Source organism: Pyrgilauda ruficollis, unplaced genomic scaffold (genome assembly GCF_017590135.1).
Source record: "Pyrgilauda ruficollis isolate IOZ18807 unplaced genomic scaffold, ASM1759013v1 scaffold161, whole genome shotgun sequence".
Classification (NCBI taxonomy): Eukaryota; Metazoa; Chordata; class Aves; order Passeriformes; family Passeridae; genus Pyrgilauda; species Pyrgilauda ruficollis.
The window spans coordinates 690,676-708,709 of NW_024514876.1; the positions used below are offsets into that span (position 1 = coordinate 690,676).

General features: G+C 61.3%; 2 protein-coding genes across 3 annotated transcripts; both read left to right on the forward strand.

Annotated features, from left to right (window-relative positions):
* Nucleotides 1-364: 364 nt before the first annotated feature.
* Nucleotides 365-8,000, forward strand: KAT2A (lysine acetyltransferase 2A). Its single transcript, XM_041462983.1, has 18 exons — nt 365-979; nt 1,590-1,713; nt 2,676-2,821; nt 3,193-3,282; nt 3,422-3,603; nt 3,784-3,975; nt 4,065-4,171; nt 4,307-4,414; nt 4,501-4,637; nt 4,774-4,982; nt 5,053-5,179; nt 5,404-5,514; nt 5,604-5,747; nt 6,001-6,115; nt 6,208-6,244; nt 6,378-6,441; nt 6,645-6,729; nt 6,952-8,000. Exons 1-18 carry the CDS (start codon nt 752-754, stop codon nt 7,143-7,145), a joined length of 2,400 nt encoding a protein of 799 aa, XP_041318917.1. The 5' UTR covers nt 365-751; the 3' UTR covers nt 7,146-8,000.
* Nucleotides 8,001-8,287: 287 nt separating this feature from the next.
* DHX58 (DExH-box helicase 58) lies at nt 8,288-17,695 on the forward strand. Of its 2 annotated transcripts, XM_041462984.1 has the most exons (16): nt 8,288-8,626; nt 8,703-8,904; nt 8,991-9,181; nt 9,362-9,478; nt 9,692-9,818; nt 9,898-10,080; nt 10,164-10,420; nt 10,524-10,673; nt 10,909-11,070; nt 11,659-11,849; nt 12,020-12,116; nt 12,392-13,356; nt 14,198-14,329; nt 14,750-14,981; nt 15,196-15,292; nt 15,759-17,695. In XM_041462984.1, the coding sequence occupies exons 1-12, from the start codon at nt 8,459-8,461 to the stop codon at nt 12,569-12,571; spliced, it is 2,025 nt and encodes a 674-aa protein (XP_041318918.1). In that variant the 5' UTR covers nt 8,288-8,458; the 3' UTR covers nt 12,572-13,356; nt 14,198-14,329; nt 14,750-14,981; nt 15,196-15,292; nt 15,759-17,695. The 2 variants fall into 2 exon arrangements, with proteins under 2 accessions (XP_041318918.1, XP_041318919.1); XM_041462985.1 differs by lacking the exon at nt 14,750-14,981 and having other exon boundaries at nt 15,216-15,292.
* Nucleotides 17,696-18,034: the final 339 nt, after the last annotated feature.

Genomic DNA, 18,034 nt, shown 5'->3' on the forward strand with positions numbered 1-18,034 from the left:
GGAGCGGGGCTGTGCTGGCACCGGGCATGTCCCTGGCACCTCTGCCCAGCTCTGCCCTGGCAGAGGAGGATGGGCGGGGGGCTCCAGGCTATGTGCAGCACTGAGCATCCCCTGGGCAGCCTTCGGACAAGCGACTCCCATCTTCGGGATGGTGCTGGAACACTCCCGTGCGATGCCACCCTGCCAGCTCTGGCACCTTCCAGGCGGTGCCCGCAGCTCCGCGCACCAGCCCGGCGCTAATCCGCTTCCCCCGCGGTGAGCGGGGGCGCGGTCTCTCATAAATGGCCAGGCGGGCGGAGCCGCCCGTCGGTACCGGTCGGGAGGCGCGGCCACGCCCCCCGCCGGCCGCACCCCGAGCCGGTGCGAGAAGGCGGAGGGCGGGTCACACACCGCATTTGGAGAAGAGGGCGTGGCCATGCTCCATATTTGCGGGAGTCAGCGGAATGCGGAGCGGTACCGGTTACCGGAGGGGTGCGAGGGCTCCTCCGGGTACCGACGGCTCGCCATCGCCCCGTGAGGGGCTGTCGCGGTGCGTCGTCATGACCGGACCTCGGTCCTCTCTGGACGGTACACGCCACCCGCAGTCCCGAGTGGGAGCTCTGCTCCCGTTTGGGACAGCGGGTGACGCGAACCGGCCCCGGGAGCGCCGTCCCGGGAGCAGCGGCCCCGCCTCTCCCGCCGCCGCGGACTACAGCTCCCGGCATTCCCGGCGCGCAGGCGCAGTGAGCGCGGGGCGCACGCCGGGCCCGGCATGGCGGAGCCGGAGGCCGCGCAGCCCGGGCGGCCCCCGCCGGGCCCGGGCACGGCAACAACGGGGACGGCGGGGGCGAGCGGGGTGACGGCTGGAGGAGCGGGGTCCAGCGACCCGGCACGGCCCGGGCTGAGCCAGCAGCAGCGGGCGAGCCAGCGCAAGGCGCAGGTGCGGGGGTTCCCCCGCGGGAAGAAGCTGGAGAAGCTGGGGGTGTTCTCGGCTTGCAAGGTGAGGGACAGCGGGACCGGGAGGGCACGGAGGGCGGGAGGGGGGGTTCCAGGCTGTGCGTGAATGGGGGAGGCAAGGACGAGCATGGCTGGGGGTGCAGGGGATACCGGAGTGGGAGTTCAGTGCTGTGCATGGGTGGGGATACAGGATGAGGATGCTGACATGAGGGGGGATGCAGGATGAGGATGCTCACCTGGGTGGGGATACAGGATGAGGATGCTGACATGAGGGGGGATGCAGGAGGGGGCTGCAAGGACGTTTATGGGTGTATTAGGGAAATTTAGGGATGCAGGAGGGTGAGAGCAAGGAATACGTGGACAAAGGATGCAGGATTGGGATGTGCATGGGGTGCAGGATGGGGGTGCTGGGCTGGGGGGGCAGGGGGGGCAGGAAGAGGGTGCTGAGTTACCCGAGGGAGGTGCAGGGATGTCACTGGGCAGGGGCTGCAGGGTCCTGGGGCTGCACGGAGCAGTGCTGGGGGGGTAGGTGATGCAGGGTGGGGGCTGAGAAAAGCTGGACTGGGTGAAGAGGGGTAGGTGGGAGCCAGGGAAATCCTTTGGCCACAGAAAGTGGCAGCCACTGCAATGACCACTGCTGTCCCTCTTCCCAGGCCAACGACGCCTGCAAGTGCAATGGCTGGAAGAACCCCAACCCCCCCACAGCCCCTCGGATGGACCTGCAGCAGCCGGTGACCAACCTGAGCGAGCCGTGCCGGAGCTGTGGCCATGCACTGGGTAACTCCTGTGGCACCCCCTGGGCAGGGCGAGGGCTGCTGCTCCCTCAGTGTCACCGTGGTGCTGCTCCTTCCCTCAGTGCCACTGTGCTGCTGATCCCTCACTCAGTGCCACTGTGCTGCTGATCCCTCACTCAGTGTCACTGTGGTTCTGGTCCCTCGGTGTCACTGTGGTGCTGCTCCCTTGTCCTCACTGTGCTGCTGCTCCCTCCCTCAGTGCCACTGTGCTGCTGCTCCCTTGTTCTCACTGGTACTGCTCCCTCACTCACTGTCACTGTGGTTCTGGTCCCTCAGTGTCACTGCAGTGCTGATCCCTCAGTGTCACTGTGCTGCTGATCCCTCACTCAGTGTCACTGTGGTTCTGGTCCCTCAGTGTCACTGTGGTGCTGCTCCCTTGTTTTCACTGTGGTGCTGATCCCTCAGTGTCACTCCAGTGCTGATCCCTCAGTCACTATGGTGCTGATCCCTCCCTCAGTGTCACTGTGGTGCTGCTCCCTTGTTTTCACTGTGGTGCTGATCCCTCAGTGTCACTGTGGTTCTGATCCCTTGTTCTCACTGTGGTGCTGATCCCTCACTCAGTGTCACTGCAGTGCTGGTCCCTCAGTGTCACTGTGGTTCTGGTCCCTCAGTGTCACTGTGGTACTGATCCCTTGTTCTCACTGTGGTGCTGATCCCTCAGTGTCACTGTGGTGCTGACCCCTTGTTCTCACTGTGGTGCTGACCCCTCAGTGTCACTGTGCTGCTGATCCCCTGGTCTCACTGTGGTGCTGATCCCTCCCTCAGTGTCACTGTGGTGCTGCTCCCTTGTCCTCACTGGTACTGCTCCCTCACTCAGTGTCACTGTGGTTCTGGTCCCTCAGTGTCACTGTGGTTCTGATCCCTCAGTGTCACTGTGGTTCTGGTCCCTCAGTGTCACTGTGCTGCTGCTCCCCTGGTCTCACTGTGGATTTCTCTCTGGCACAGCGGACCACGTGTCCCACCTGGAGAACGTCTCAGAGGAGGAGATCAACCGTCTGCTGGGCATGGTGGTGGATGTGGAGAACCTCTTCATGTCAGTGCACAAGGAGGAGGACACGGACACCAAGCAGGTGTATTTCTACCTGTTCAAGGTGCGTCTGGGGCTGTGTGTGTCTCACTGCCCCACTCATGGGGGGACTTGTGCAGAGCTTCTGGTCATTGTGGGGCTGCTGTCCCACTGTTTGTGCTCTCTTGGAGCTGGTGCTGAAGCTGGGGCTGTGAACCATCCCACAGTCCAGAGACCTGGAATGCTTACCCACTTCTAGAGTCACTGCTCTCCTGGCCCTGAATCCCCTAGGGGGGCAGTTCTAGGGGATGAATGTTTGTGCTCCAAGGGCAGCACCAGTGCCTTCCTGGCTGTAGAAATTGAAGCAGCCCCATGGCAGCATTCAGCCACCTCCACCATTCCTGGAGCATCCAGTTCCTGGGACTCTTTTGATCGTCTCTGTTGGTGTCTTTGCAGCTGCTGCGGAAGTGCATCCTGCAGATGAGTCAGCCTGTGGTTGAGGGGTCCCTGGGGAGCCCTCCCTTTGAGAAACCAAACATTGAACAGGTGAGGCTGCTGTCAGGCTGGTGCAGTGCCCTGATGGCTTGTCCTGTGTTCTGCTGCTCTTGCAAGGTCCCCTCACTCTCTGGGAGGGAGCATGGAAGAGCCCAGAGCAGCCCCTGGCACCCTCCCATCCTCTCCCCAGGGAGTCCTGAATTTCGTGCAGTACAAGTTCAGCCACTTGCCGCCCAAGGAGCGCCAGACCATGTATGAGCTCTCCAAGATGTTCCTGCTGTGCCTCAACTACTGGAAGCTGGAGACACCGTCCCAGTTCCGTCAGCGCTCCCAGAATGACGATGTGGCCACCTACAAGGTCAACTACACCAGGTGAGGAGAGCAGGGGGCCACTGAGCCAGCCACCACAAGCACCCACTGGGGCCAAAGCTTCTGAATGTCAGCTGTGCCTTTCATCCAGCCTGCTCCCAGCAGCACTGTCCCAGGAGGGATATGGTTGCTCTGTGGTCTCTGGTTCCAGCCCTGTCTCCAGAGCCCCTTCCTGTCCCACAGGTGGCTGTGCTACTGCCATGTGCCACAGAGCTGTGACAGCCTGCCCCGCTATGAGACCACCCACGTCTTCGGGCGCAGCCTCCTCAAGTCCATCTTCACGGTGACCCGCCGGCAGCTGCTGGAGAAGTTCCGGGTGGAGAAGGACAAGCTGGTGCCGGAGAAGCGGACACTGATCCTCACCCACTTCCCCAAGTAGGTGCCCAGTGTGGAGATGGCTGCTGGAGCACTGAGGGCGCTCCTCCTTTGGGATGCTTGTGTGCTGATGTGCCACTCCCTTCCAGGTTCCTCTCCATGCTGGAGGAGGAGATCTATGGTGAGAACTCTCCGATCTGGGAGGCTGATTTCACAGTGCCAGCTGCAGAGGGTGCCCAGCTGGTGTCTCGCCCAGGTATTTCAGGAATCAGCTCCCCCTGTTTGGGGGCTGAGGGATAAAGGGTCAGGGTGTGGCAGAGCAGTGGCAGTGACTGGGCTGCTGTGGTGTGATGAGGCATTTTCAGTCGTGGGCACCATGGGTCTGTTGCAGCTGCAGTCAGCACCGTTGCCGTGCCCACCACTCCTCTCTTCAGCAAGAAGCTCAGCAGCAGCAGCTCGGCCACCAGCCTGGACACCAGCACCCCAGAGCCCCTGCCAGGTAAGGTCCCATGAGCCCATGCCAGAAAGCCGGAACTGTCCGTGGTCCCTCCCAGCACTGGATGTGCCGCTCTGCTCCCATGCCAGGAGAGAAGAGGAAGCTCCCTGAGAGCCTGACGCTGGAGGATGCCAAGCGGATCCGTGTCATGGGAGACATCCCCATGGAGCTGGTGAACGAGGTCATGCTGACCATCACAGACCCTGCTGCCATGCTGGGCCCCGAGGTATGCCCTGCGGCTGCTGGGACGTGCCTCTGGCCCTCTCCACGTCCCACAGAGCTGCTTCCCCAGCATGCCAGGGTTGTGAGTGGGCTCCCCCAAAGAGGGTGTGCAGGGTCAGTGACCCCCCCCGTGCCCCCAGACCAGCCTGCTGTCGGCCAACGCGGCGCGGGACGAGACGGCGCGGCTGGAGGAGCGCCGCGGCATCATCGAGTTCCACGTCATCGGCAACTCGCTCTCCCAGAAATCCAACAAGAAGATCCTGATGTGGCTGGTGGGGCTGCAGAATGTCTTCTCTCACCAGCTGCCCCGCATGCCCAAGGAGTACATCACTCGCCTCGTCTTTGACCCGTGCGTGGCTGGGGGGTGCATGGGGGCCGGTGTGGGGGGCTCCCCTCACCCTCGGCCGTGCTGCCCACAGGAAGCACAAGACCCTGGCACTGATCAAGGATGGACGAGTGATTGGGGGCATCTGCTTCCGCATGTTCCCTACCCAAGGCTTCACGGAGATTGTCTTCTGTGCTGTCACCTCCAATGAGCAAGTGAAGGTGAGAGCAGGCAGGTGGGCACACGCACCCTGGCGTGGGCAGGATGGTCTCTCTGTAGCTGGTGTAGCCCCTTGGGCAGCCAAACCTGCTCTGCACTGGCCAGCCCCAAGCTGCAGTAGTTGCTCCAGCTCATCTTCCAGCTGCCCTTTCCGTGGGTGGGAGGGGGTTGTTTATCCCAGCTGGGGCTGCCTGGGGGGGTCCTTGTCTCATGGTGCTTCCCCAAGGGCTATGGGACACACCTGATGAACCACCTGAAGGAGTACCACATCAAGCACAACATCCTCTACTTCCTCACCTATGCAGACGAGTACGCCATTGGCTACTTCAAAAAGCAGGTGGGCTCCTTTCCCTGGGAGCTGCTCCCAGCTCTGCTGCACACCTGCCTCCTCCCACCTACCCTCTCCCACCTGCCTCTCTCTCCTAGGGCTTTTCCAAGGACATCAAGGTCCCCAAGAGCCGCTACCTGGGATACATCAAGGACTACGAGGGGGCGACCCTGATGGAGTGTGAGCTGAACCCCCGCATCCCCTACACCGAGCTTTCACACATCATCAAGAAGCAGAAGGAGGTATGGCCCAGGGGTGGGCACAAGGGTGGGTGACTGCAGCCATCCCCAAAAGCAGAGGAGAGGTGTGGGGCTGTGCTGGCCCTGAGAGCAGACTTGCAGGGCAGTGAGGGAGCACTGGTGACATTGACATTAGCTGGGGTTGTCTCTGGTCCTGCACGGTGGGTTTGTGGGGTCCCACATCACAGTGTGTGGCTCCCTGGAGCATCCTGCAGCCCCCACTCCTCTGCACCCTTCCAACCCCCATTCCCTGCAGATCATCAAGAAGCTGATCGAGAGGAAACAGGCGCAGATCCGCAAAGTCTACCCGGGCCTGACCTGCTTCAAGGAGGGGGTGCGGCAGATCCCCATCGAGAGCGTGCCTGGCATCCGTGAGTCCTGGCAGGGGGTCTGGCAGGAGGGCTCTGTGCTCCCTCCCCATGGCTGCAGTGCAGACATGGTGACACTGGCACTTGTCTTCCAGGAGAAACAGGATGGAAACCACTGGGGAAGGAGAAGGGGTGAGTGCTGCATGGGGTGGGGGTAGATCTGCAGCAGCAGGGCTGGGGGCTCAGCTCGGGCTGTGCCTCAGTCTTGGTGTTTTGCTGGCCCTGGAGTGGAGAGAGGCTGATGGGCACTGCCTTTGTCCTGCAGGAAGGAGCTGAAGGACCCAGACCAGCTCTACAACATGCTGAAGAACCTCCTGGCCCAGATCAAGGTGTGGGCAGGAAAGGACCCTCACTCCGGGGTGCCTGTCCACCTGACAGCCCTCAGAGCTGCCTCCCTTGGGATGGGCTGTACAGGGCTTTGCCCTTGGGGACTGCTGGGGTGACCCAGGTGTGGGGGAAGCAGCACCCCTGGGTGCTGGAGCAGACAAGGGTTGTGTGTTCATTGCTCCAACTGCCCCCCACTTCTCCCCAGACCCACCCCAGTGCGTGGCCCTTCATGGAGCCAGTGAAGAAGTCAGAGGCACCAGACTACTATGAGATCATCCGCTTCCCCATTGGTAGGTTGCTGTGTCCAGCCCCCCAGGACAGGACTGCAGAAGAGGAGGCTGAGAACCCCACATTAATCGTGGGCTCTGTGCTGGGGACTCGTGCTTGGGGCGGTGGGAGCCTGGGGATGGTCCAGAGTGAGAGAGGGGTGAGCTGAGACATGGCTGGTATCCATGTCAGTGGCTGGGGCATGCAGAAACCTGGGGAGGGGTCCTGACCTGTCCCACGTGCAGACCTGAAGACCATGACGGAGCGGCTGAAGAACCGCTACTACGTCACCAAGAAGCTGTTCATCGCCGACCTGCAGCGCATCATCACCAACTGCCGCGAGTACAACCCGCCCGACAGCGACTACTGCAAGTGTGCCAACACCCTCGAGAAGTTCTTCTACTTCAAGCTCAAGGAGGGGGGGCTCATCGACAAGTAGTGAGGGCTGGCCTGGATCTGCTGTGGCCACCGGTCCTCCCATGGGAGGGACAGGGCTCCTGTGGGATCCAGCCCCACTCTTTCTGTTGGTAGGAGCTGCTGGAGGGATTGGTGCTGCTGAGCAGCCTGGGGAGCTGGGCTTTCCTTCTTGGGAAGCCACAGGGGCTGGGGGAGTGGTGCTTTTATGCTTGAGGTGCTCTGGCTGCCTCTCCTAGGGAATTGGAGCTGCCTCATCAGGATCTGCCCAGGGTAGGGACAGCACTGAGCTCCTGCCTCTGCCTGGGGAGGGGGAGCCCCCTGATCCCTGTGCATCCCCCTTACCTGGGATCGTGCCTTCTGCCCTGACTCCCTGTGACAGGGCAGGGGCACACAAGTGCTTTGGTTTCTGCTCCGTCCACTTACAGGCAGCCCCTGCCCCTCACACTGAATGTACGGCGGGGTCAGCCCCGCGCTGCCCGCAGCGGTGCTGCTCCTGGGCCAGGGTCCTGCTGGGCAGGGGGCTCTGCCCTGCACACCCAGCTCCTGCTGCCTCTGTCAGCTCTTCCCTCCCCCGAGGCAGGTCTGCCTTCCCTGCCTGTACATCCTCCCTGCCTGTCCTTGCTGCCAGCTGGGGAGTGGGGGGCTGCCAGCCCCAGTCCTGCCCCTCTGAGTGCCAGGGAGGGTGGCTGCCCGGTGCTGTGCTGGCCTCTGCTCCCTGCTGTGCTCTGGCTGGCAGCCACCTCTGCTTGTCCCCACCTTGCTCTCCCCTCCTTGTGCCCCCCACCCCTTTCCCTGCCCCCCACTCCCCCATTCCACTTGACTGGTGTTTTCATTGATTTGTTTGTTTGTTTGTTTTTTTAATAAATGTCCTTGTGCAGCCCTAGATCCATCCTTGGGGCTCACCCCAGTGTGGTAGGTGGGGGCGACAACCTGGGATATTCTGGATGGTGCTGGGGACGGGAACAGGAACAGCTCGGGATGGGGAGAGTGAAGATCCCCGTGGCTGGGCTGGGGTGCGCTGGGCAGAATTGGGGTGCAGAGCTTGTTTGGGGTGTAGGGTGTTGACAGGCGGAGGCGCAGGGGCGATCTGGGTGCGGGGAGGTTCTATGGGAGCTCCACTCAGTTTTGGTTTCGGTTCCAGTTCGGAGCCGGGGCTCCCGGGGGATCCCGGCGGGCGGCTCGGTTCGGCTCGGCTCGGCTCGGCTCGGTTTGCCCCAGCGCGGCCGGCGTGGCCCCCCCTTGCCGGGCCTCCCCCGTGCCCCGCCCGCCGCTCTCGGCGCCGCCTCCAGTTTCGTTTCCCGGCTGCGGCGGCTCCGGGACGCGGAGCGGCGGGGAATGGAGCTCCGGGGGTACCAGCGGGAGGCGGCGGCCCCGGCCCTGCGCGGCCGCAACAGCATCGTGTGGCTGCCCACGGGCGCCGGCAAGACCCGCGTGGCCGTCCACGTCTGCCGGCGACACCTGGAGAGCCGGCGGGGCGCCAAGGTGGCCGTGCTTGTCAACAAGGTGCTGCCCTGCCCCGGGACCGCGGGGACACCGCTGGTGGTGCTGGCCGGTGCTGAGTGTGGTCCTGTGGGCGCAGGTGCACCTGGTGGATCAGCACACCGAGAAGGAGTTCCACGCGCTGCAGGACACCTTCAGGGTGACGTCCATCAGTGGGGACACCAGCCACAAAACCTTCTTTGCCGACCTGGTGAAGAAGAGCGACGTTGTCATCTGCACAGCGCAGATTCTGCAGAACGCCCTGGTCAGCACGGAGGAGGACTTGCACGTGGAGCTGACAGGTGGGCACCAGGCTGCATCTACTGCTGTGGCTGAGCCCCCAGCCGAGCAACCATCTCACCCCGCTCCCCTCCCTGGCCTGGAGCAGATTTCTCACTGCTGGTGATAGACGAGTGCCACCACACGCACAAGGACGCCGTCTACAACAAGATCATGCTGAGATACCTCCAGCGCAAGCTCAGTGGGGAGCAGGACCTGCCACAGGTCCTGGGGCTGACGGCATCCCCTGGCACTGGAGGGGCAACATCCTTTGAGGGAGCTGTGGAACACATCCTGCAGGTGCGTCCTGTGCCCCCTGTCCTGTTTCAGCACAGCTTCCCCTGGGGTTCAGCAGGGTGTTCCTCGGGATGGGGGTTGATGCCCAGATGTGTGGGTACTGGGCAGCTTGGAGGAGTCATCCCCAAACTGCATTGTCCTGGCAGCTGGGCTCAGGGTAGAAGCAGGGTCTTTTCCTCTCAGATCTGTGCCAGCCTGGACACTGAGAAGATCACATCAGTGCAGGATGAGTTGCAGCACCTGCAGAGCCACGTCCCCCAACCCAAGAAGCAGTATGACCTGTGCCAGGAGAGAGTGCAGGTGAGGGATGGCTGCTCAGAGCCATGGGGTGCTCGCTGGGTGGAAGATGAGACCCCCAAGCCCTGCTGGTGAGGGGCCTTCATCTGCTTTGCTCAGGCCAGTGTGAAAAATCGGTTGACCCAGAGCTTTGGTGCTGGGAGATCCTGCAACTATCTGCGTCCCACCATGCAAGCAGCCACAATTCCTGGGTCCTGAGCCCCTCTCTGCTCCCAGGACCCCTTTGGTGAGCAGCTGAAGAAGGTGATGGTGCAGATCCAGCAGTTCATGGAGAAGGCGGATTTCCCGCAGGACTTCGGCACGCAGATTTACGAGCAGCGCATTGTGGAGCTGGAGAAGACAGGTGAGGGTGTGGCAGGCTGGGTGTGGCACGGCTGAGCCGCGGGGCCAGGCTGTGACTGCCGTGTCCCCTGCCCTGCCAGCTACAGAGATGTTTTGTCGCAAGACGCGGGTGTGCGCCCTGCACCTGCGCAAGTACAACGACGCCTTGCTGATCAACGACACCGTGAGGATGGTCGACGCCTTCCAGTGCCTCGAGCAGTTCTACAGCACCGAGAGGGATATGAAGGACCCCACTGAACAGTTCCTCACTGCCACGTTTGAGGGTAACAGAGGGGCCTAGAGGGGGGTGATGCTGGCTGCATTTGGGGTGCAGGGAGTGTCCCTGACACCCCGCTCACCTGTGCAGAGAACAGGGCGAGCCTGCAGGCACTTGCTGGGGATCACCGCTATGAGAACCCCAGGCTGGCCAAGCTGGAGGGGATCCTGCGTGAGCACTTTCAGCCCCTGGGCACTTCTCGTGGCATCGTCTTCACCAAGACAAGGCAGAGTGCCCACAGCCTGCTCAGCTGGCTGCAGACCACGGCCACGCTCCGTGGGCAGCACATCAGGGCTGCCGTCCTCACCGGCACCGGCTACAGCAACCAGACCAGGCACATGACACAGGTGAGTGCAGGGTGGGCAGGAACTGCACCCGCCCCACTTTGCACATTTTGGGGGTCTCAGAGCCCTACACAGCTGCTGAAACATCACCCCCCTGTCTACCCAGAATGAGCAGCAGGATGTGATCAAGCAGTTCCGCCAGGGATCCCTCAACCTGCTCTTCTCCACCAGTGTGGCCGAGGAGGGCCTGGACATCCCCGAGTGCAACATCGTGGTCCGCTATGGGCTGATGACCAACGAGATTGCCATGATGCAGGTGCTGCCCAGGCTCCCTCTGGCCCTGCCAGGATCCCCCAAAGTCACGGGGGTGGGACATGGGGGCTCTTGCATTCCCTGCAGGCAGCTCCTTGGGGATGAGCCCAGCCCCTGGCAGAACATCTCCATGGCAAGGCGCAGGGGAGGGTGGAGGTGGCTCTGTCCTCACAGGGTAGCACAGAAGAGTTGGCTGTGTCCCTCTTCTGTTGACTGCAACTGTTGACCTTGCCCTGCAGGCCCGGGGCCGTGCCCGTGCTGAGAACAGTGTCTACTCTGTCCTTGCCAAAGCCAACACCAGGGAGGTGACCCGAGAGCTGCTCAATGAGGACCTGGTGGAGCTCATGAAGAGCGCAATTCAGGCCGTGCAAGCCATGCCTGAGCAGGAGTACTTCCAAAAGGTGGGTACTGGGTGCTGCTGGGGGCACTGGCAGGGCCAGGCAGCTCTTGTTGCCTGCTGTGTCTCAGGGAAACACCAGATCCTGGGATGGGGTCGTGTGAGGGGTCTGGACCAGCGTGTCCCCGTCCTGCCCTGCCTGTCCCTCTCTGTGCTTGATGCATCCCTCGGTAGCCATGGATCTTGCTGTGTCTGCCATCTGTCCTGTGCTGACCCCTGTCCCCCCCTGTTGGGGTTCATTTGGCGGGGCTCCCCAAGCTGTTTGTTCGCTGGTAGCAGCAGGCAGGCAAGGAGACTCCACACGGCTTCTGAGGGTGCTGATTAGATGAGGGTTTATTGGGGGTCCCACCCGTGGGAGCAGCATGGTTACTGAGGGAGAAAGGGGAAGGGGGAGGGAGGGGGAGAGAAGGGCCAAGAGGGCGACTGGTCTGCCTTGCACAGCTTAAGAGGGAGATTCAAAGTGGGAGCAGAATAAGATTTGGGCCAATGTGGTTACAGATACATGAGACTTCAGGGCAGGACCACAGGCTTGGAATAAACCATACATTTTGGAGCCTGCCATTTAACTAAAATGCACCACCACACCCCCCAGATCCAGGAGCTGCAGCGGGTGGCCGTGGCCAGCTGGCTGATGAAGGAGGCCAGGATCAGCGAGCGGCGGCAGCTGCACGACCCGGCCGCCGTTCGCCTGTACTGCATCAACTGCAACAGGGCCGTGTGCCAGGGCAGCGACATCCGCACGGTGGAGGGCATGCACCACGTCAACATCAACCCCAAATTCGGGTAGGAGGCTCATGGGCAGGCAGATGGGTAAGGGTAGCACCAGCCTGCTGCCAGCTCTTTGTCAGGGACCTCGGTACAGGGGGATTGCAGGAGCTTTGTTTGACTGTGGGAGCACCTGTTTGTGTCCCCTGCACCATCATCCTTACTGTCCGGTGGCCCCTTCCTTCCAGGTCATATTACAGAGTTTCCTCTGGGAAAATACAGTTCCCGAGGACTTTCAAGGACTGGGAGCCCGGCTGCCGCATTTCCTGCAAAGACTGCAGCCAGGTGAGCACCACAATTCCCCTGTGTCTGCAGCCCAGTCAGAGCTGGAGGGGCAGGAAGGGCTGTGCCTTGTGCCCCAGCTCACAGCTGCACACGCCTGTGTCATGTGTGTGCTGCGGGACACGGGCACAGGCTGTCTCCAAAGGAGGGACATGCCTTGGGATATGCCTTGGGTCTCAAATCATCCCTTTCTCACTCTGAACTGTCCCCTGCCTGTGGCCCTGCAGCCTGGGGACGCTGTGTGTGCCTCGGGTAACTGTCCCCTCCCTGTCACACAGGACTGGGGGATGGAGATGCTGTACCGGCAGGTGAAGCTGCCTATCCTCTGCATCAAAAACTTTGTGGTGGAGACACCAGCAGAGAAGAGGAGGTACAAGAAGTGGGGTGCTGTGACATTCCCCATCAAGGCGTTTGACTACCTGGAGTACTGCTCTGCCACCTACAGCCTGTCCTTCTAGCACAGGCTGTGTTCAGCAGAGTATTCACAGGGTATTTTCAGGGTGCTGCATGAAAAGGGGAGGCTTCCTCGACCCTTGGACAGAAAGCCATGGCTCACTCCTCTCTTCCTCACTGGTCTGAGCCCCAGCAGCCCATCCCAAGCTGGAGCCCATGGCTGCTGAAGGAGCTTTGCTGCACCCATGTAGGAAGGATGAGATGCTGGGATTGAAAACCACCCAAACCCTTCCTTGCTCCCCATGCTGCTGCCTTCTCCCCCACAACCCTGCAAGGAGAACCATCCCTTTCTGTGGGTCCAGGACACAGCCCAGTGCTTCTCCACTCTGATTTATGAACTTGAAGTGTCTCCATTAAAACACACACGCTAGACTGAACGGGCAGGGTGGCTGCATCACTCGTGGCAAGAGCTGGTTGGGTACAGGAGGCTTCGAGGGGGGACAGTGCCCCAGAGCCAGAACCCACTGTGCCCTGTGCCAGCAGAACAGGGGTCCCCAGGGGACAGTGAAGCCTGTGAGGCTGTCCCGGCCCTACCCCAGCCACAGACAGTGCCTGAGCGACCCGTCTCACCCACGCACCCAAGACCGAACCTTCCCGAGGCGCAGGACGAGCCGAAACCCCTCTGGGGCAGCCCAGGGGTCCCTGGGGGGCTCCGGGCGTCCCCTCCGTCTCACCTGGGAGCTCCCTAGGAAGTTTTGCATCCGAGCTGCGGAGGAGCCGCGGGGCTTGCGGCAGGAGCCGGGACCGGGCTCGGGCACAGGACCGGGCCGGTTGTGGGACGGGGGATTCGGTACCACGGGCTCGAGTACCGGGGATTGGGTACCGGGAGATTGGGTACCGGGGGATTCGGTACCACGGGCTCGAGTACCGGGGGATTGGGTACCGGAGGATTCGGTACCGAGAGATTGGGTACCGGGGGACTGGGTACCGGGGGATTCGGTACCGAGAGATTCGGTACCGGGGCATTCCGTACCGGGGCATTCCGTACCGGGTGCCCAGCCCCGGGCCGCCCGTGCTGCCCCGCCGCCGGCCGCTAGAGGGAGCCCGGGGCCGGGCTGGGGGATGCCCGGGGAACCGGGAAACGATCCGGGGGGACCGGGGGATGCCCGGGGAGCCGGGAAACGATCCGGGGGATGCCCGGGGAGCCGGGGGATGCCCGGGGAACCGGGAAATGATCCGGGGGACCGGCGGTGCCCGAGGAGCCGGGGGATGTTCGGGGAACCGGGAAACGATCCGGGGGGACCGGGGGATGCCCGGGGAGCCGGGGGATGTTCGGGGAACCGGGAGATGCCCGCGATTCGGGGGGACCGGAGGATGCCCGGGGAACCAGGGGATGCCCGGAGAACTAGAGGATGCCCAGGGAACGGGGAGATGATCCGGCGAGTACCAGGGGATGCCCGTGGAAGCGGGGGATGTTCTGGGAACCGGGAGGTGATCCGGGGGGACCGGGGGATGTCCGGGGAATTGGGGCATGATCCGGCGGGGGCCGGGGGATGCTCCGGCGAACCCAGGGGGCTGCAGCGCTCACACCTGCGGCTCCACGCGTGTCCCTTCCCCGCGGGATCCTGGCACACGAGTTGCTGCTGGCCCGGGGACGCCCCGTGCTAGCGAGCAGTGCGGATGCTCGGCAGGTCCCGGGGATGCTGCAGAAGGACAAGGACATGTGCAGGGGACCAGAGGCTCCCACAGTGTCAGGCACACAGAGCCCGCTCTCAGGTGGACATGGCCCCGGGGAAACCAAACTCCTGTGCATCAGAAACTGGGTAATGAGGCCGTTTGAGTTATTTGTAGCTCCTTGCGGGCTGGGATGGCCTCTCCTCCCGCTCCCTAGGCAGGATCCCTCCCGCAGGGACTCCAGAGCGATTTGCTCAGCTCAAATTGCCCTGATTTGTGCTTGGAGAATTCAGGTTGTGAGTTAGCCCAGTGGGTGCCCACAGCACTGGGTGGTACAACCTCTCACCAACCCTGGCAGATCTGTCTGTCCTTTTGGGATAGCCCAAACCAGAATTTCTGTAAAACTTGCCCCTTTTTGAGGGGGTGCAAGCTGACATTATGGGATACAGGGCCAGGACAGCACAGTGAGTCTCTGTGGGTTTTGCAAGTGGGTTTGTATCCATCCTTTGCTTATTTTCCCCTCTGCATCCCTGCTTTAACATCAGCTGCATCTGATTTCCCCTTCCCAGGGGCTCGGTCACCTTGGGCCTGGCAGCAGGGAGCAGCCAAGCTGCAGCGATGGGAGCTGTGACCTTGCTCGGTGTCCTTCAGGGCTGGCATCCTCCTGAGCCAGCATCCTTCAGGACTGGCATCCTTCAGAGCCCGTGGCCAAATCCCCAGGCTGGAAAAAAAGTCTGTGCCTGGAAGCACCTTTGCTTATCTCAGCTCCACTTATGTTGCAGCCATCACGACTCGCTGCCTGTAAGCAGAGATGGGCACCATTAGCCCCGCAGCAAACAGCTGCTGCAGCAAGTTCTGCTGGCAGAAGCACCCTGAAGGAGCTTGGGAGATTGGGATTGTTTGCCCACGGGCTGCCAGGATGGGCACAGCCCCAGGAGTGCCTGTGCCCTCCTGCCCCAGCACCCCCCGGGTGTGCTCACAGAGTCAGGGCAACGCAGCAATTTATTTTTCACAGCTCATTTCATTTGTCATCAGTGCGTCAGAAAGCTCTGATTCCCCTCTCAAGGCACCAGCTGGAAAACCTCTGGCTCCTCCACCTGGCAGCGCCTCAGGTCAGCCCTTTCCCCAGGGTGGAGTTTGGTGGGACTGTTCAGCTCAGCCTGCCCGAGTTCTCGGGAAGGAGCCTGAGATGTGACTTGATTACAGCCTGCGAGTGTCGTCCTGGGGAGAAAACTGCTGGCTATTAAAGGGCTCTTTAACTTGGCACAGAGAGGAATAATGAGAGCTGGGCCTGAAAGATAAAGTCAGGCAAATGGAAATTTGAAATCCGGGGCAGGTCTGCGGCAAGGAGGGTGCAGAGCAGCCGAAGCAGCACCCAGCAGGCACCTTTATCAAAGAGATGCCTGGGGCTGGGGGTCCTGCCCTGCGGGTGGCTCCGTCCTGCTTCGTGTTCCTGGCTCACGCAGCAGCAGGATGAGCAGCAGGAGTCCGGGGGCATCCTGGGTGAGGGGGATGGCGACTGAATTTTGCTTCCCAGGCACATCCGAAAGTCTGTCTCTTGCACAATATCTCTTCCAGAGCCTGGGAGCACATCAGACCCGGAGATGGCTTTGCTGGGACAGCTGGAGTTCCCCTCTCTGTACTAGAGGAAATTCCTGCAGAAAAGTCCTTGTGGTGGAGGAATTCGATCCCAAAAAGCAGAAGCCCTCTCCCCGTGTTGTTTCTGCATGGGAGCCTGCGAAGCGTGCGGGGGCGTCCCCGTCCCCTGCAGCCCCGCGCGTCCCCCGAGTCCCGGCGGAGTTAATCCTGCCTGTTCGCATGTCAGGATGCTGCTGGATTAAACAAGGGGATTAGCATCAAACAATTTCCCTCGCGCCCCGACCGGGAGGCAGGAAACATAATCAGTGTAGGTTTATTCTGCTTAGGTTCAAACAACTCCCTGGCGTGTGCTGTGCGATGCCAGCCGAGGCAGTGGCACAGCGGGGCACGTCCCCAGGGCACCGGGCTGGGGGTGGCAAAACCAGGGGTTGCCCATCCCAGGGGAATCAGGGAGGTGCCCCTGCTGCTTGGCACTCAGGTACCCACTGTGCCTGGTGTGGATCCCACCAGCCCAGCCAGGAGGTTCCAGTGCAAAGGAGCCATCCCTGCTTGGGAAAGGTTGCAGCCCTTCACTGGGTGTCCCCAGGAGGGTACAAAAGCCAGGACTGGGGAGACTCCAGCCCCCCACAGTCACCGAGCCCCCTGGCACTGTCCTTGTGGCTGCTCCTGCCAGCTGGGCTCAGCTGTGGATGGCAGAGGATGGAGCAGCCTCGCAGATGTAAAGGCAAATCTGTTTCCCAACAGCTCCTGGGTTCCCGAGCCAGGGAATGGTGATGCTGCTCTGATCTGATGGCAGCAGTGCTGCAGGCTGCCAGCTTTCACCCCAAGCTTCGTGCCCTCCTGTGATCCCAGGGCTCCCTGTTAGCACTGGGGCACAACCCTGTGCTTCAGCCACTTAGAAAAAGTAAACAAACCCCCTGATCCCAGGGTTTTGATGGAACAAGCTCGTGCAGCGCTGGCTGGAGCACAACAGCCCCATGCCTGGCAAAGAGACTTGACTTCTCTTCGGACCAAAGCGCTGTGGGAGCAGCTGGACTCACATCCCTGTGTCCTCACTGGCCCAGATCTTTTGGTCCCTGGAGGTTTCTTGGCTGCTTTCCTCTGAGGAACATTCCCAGGGCAGCCAAGTCCCTGGTCAGCTGAGAACAAGACCATCACACATGCCCACCTTGTTTTTCTAGGAAAGGGCTAAAAATACCATGCTAGGGCTGTGTGGAAAGGCCTGGGCAGATCCTCAGCTCCTGGAGTCAAGTGATTTACAGCCCATAGCCCGTGTGTGAGCCCTGCAGGGGCAGGGACAGTCCCTGGGCCAGGGCACGTCCCTGTGGGGCAGAAAAGCAGGGGGGCTGCACTCCCCCCTTCCTCAGCGCTGCTTGGGGTGGCCACTCTCCTTCTTGCCATTTTTAGGTGACTATTTGGGCTGGGAATTGGCAGGATGTGGCAGGGAGGGGACGCAGCACAGTGGGGTAAAACCCAGGCACAGCTGGCAGGTGCTGGCACAGTCTGGGGCCTGCAGGGACCCCCTGGCACAAGCTGCAATATCTGAAAACTCCCAAACAGAATTTCATGCACTAAATCTTAGGGCTGCAATTCTGCTGAGGCTTGGCTTTATAATTGGATCTGTCAGAAACCCGTCACACTTAATGTGCAGCTGCCAGCGTGCGTGCAGCTCCTCAGCGACCGCGCCGGCTCTGCTGGGCAGCGGGAAATCTGCTCCTGGGATTTTCCAGCTTGAGGAAAGCTCTAGTTTGTACCTAAACCTCTAACCCTGGCAGGAGGGCAGCCCTAGTTTGAACTCGAGGTGCCCCAATTTCCCTCTGTGCCAGGGAAGGCAGTGGGATGGGGACGATGCTGGCGAGGCCCAGCGTGGTTGTGTGTTCTTCACCTGAGTAATCAAACCCGTTGTGCAGCATTTGATTAAAGGCCACAAAACATATTATCTTTGATTCTTCCACTTTATTTTTGTTGCCTTCATTTGTCCCTTGGAGATGAGAGTTGCTCTGGTACTTATTAGTCACAAAGCCCCAACCTCGCGCTGCGTTCCTGCTATCTGAGAAATGAATTATTAATGGTGCATTAAACAGAGACTGGAAAGGGGCCCTGGGACACTGATAATCAGGAGCTAATTGAGGAAGAAATGAGATACTGCTCCCATTGCAGAGCAAGGACTGTGCAGTGCTGCGATACCAAAGGTGACCCTGCTAAAATTCCTGGGCCAACTGCGCCCGGCTCTGCCTGCTCAGCCCTCGCTGGTG

Excerpts from the sequence above, each read along its gene's own strand:
- KAT2A (XM_041462983.1), top strand. The coding sequence starts at position 752 with ATGGCGGAGCCGGAGGCCGCGCAGCCCGGGCGGCCCCCGCCGGGCCCG. Across the intron at positions 5,180-5,403 it reads CCTCCAATGAGCAAGTGAAG|GGCTATGGGACACACCTGAT; the intron begins GTGAGAGCAGGC and ends TGCTTCCCCAAG. Across the intron at positions 6,245-6,377 it reads CCACTGGGGAAGGAGAAGGG|GAAGGAGCTGAAGGACCCAG; the intron begins GTGAGTGCTGCA and ends TTTGTCCTGCAG.
- DHX58 (XM_041462984.1), top strand. The coding sequence starts at position 8,459 with ATGGAGCTCCGGGGGTACCAGCGGGAGGCGGCGGCCCCGGCCCTGCGC. Across the intron at positions 8,627-8,702 it reads TGGCCGTGCTTGTCAACAAG|GTGCACCTGGTGGATCAGCA; the intron begins GTGCTGCCCTGC and ends CTGTGGGCGCAG. Across the intron at positions 9,182-9,361 it reads CTGTGGAACACATCCTGCAG|ATCTGTGCCAGCCTGGACAC; the intron begins GTGCGTCCTGTG and ends TTTTCCTCTCAG.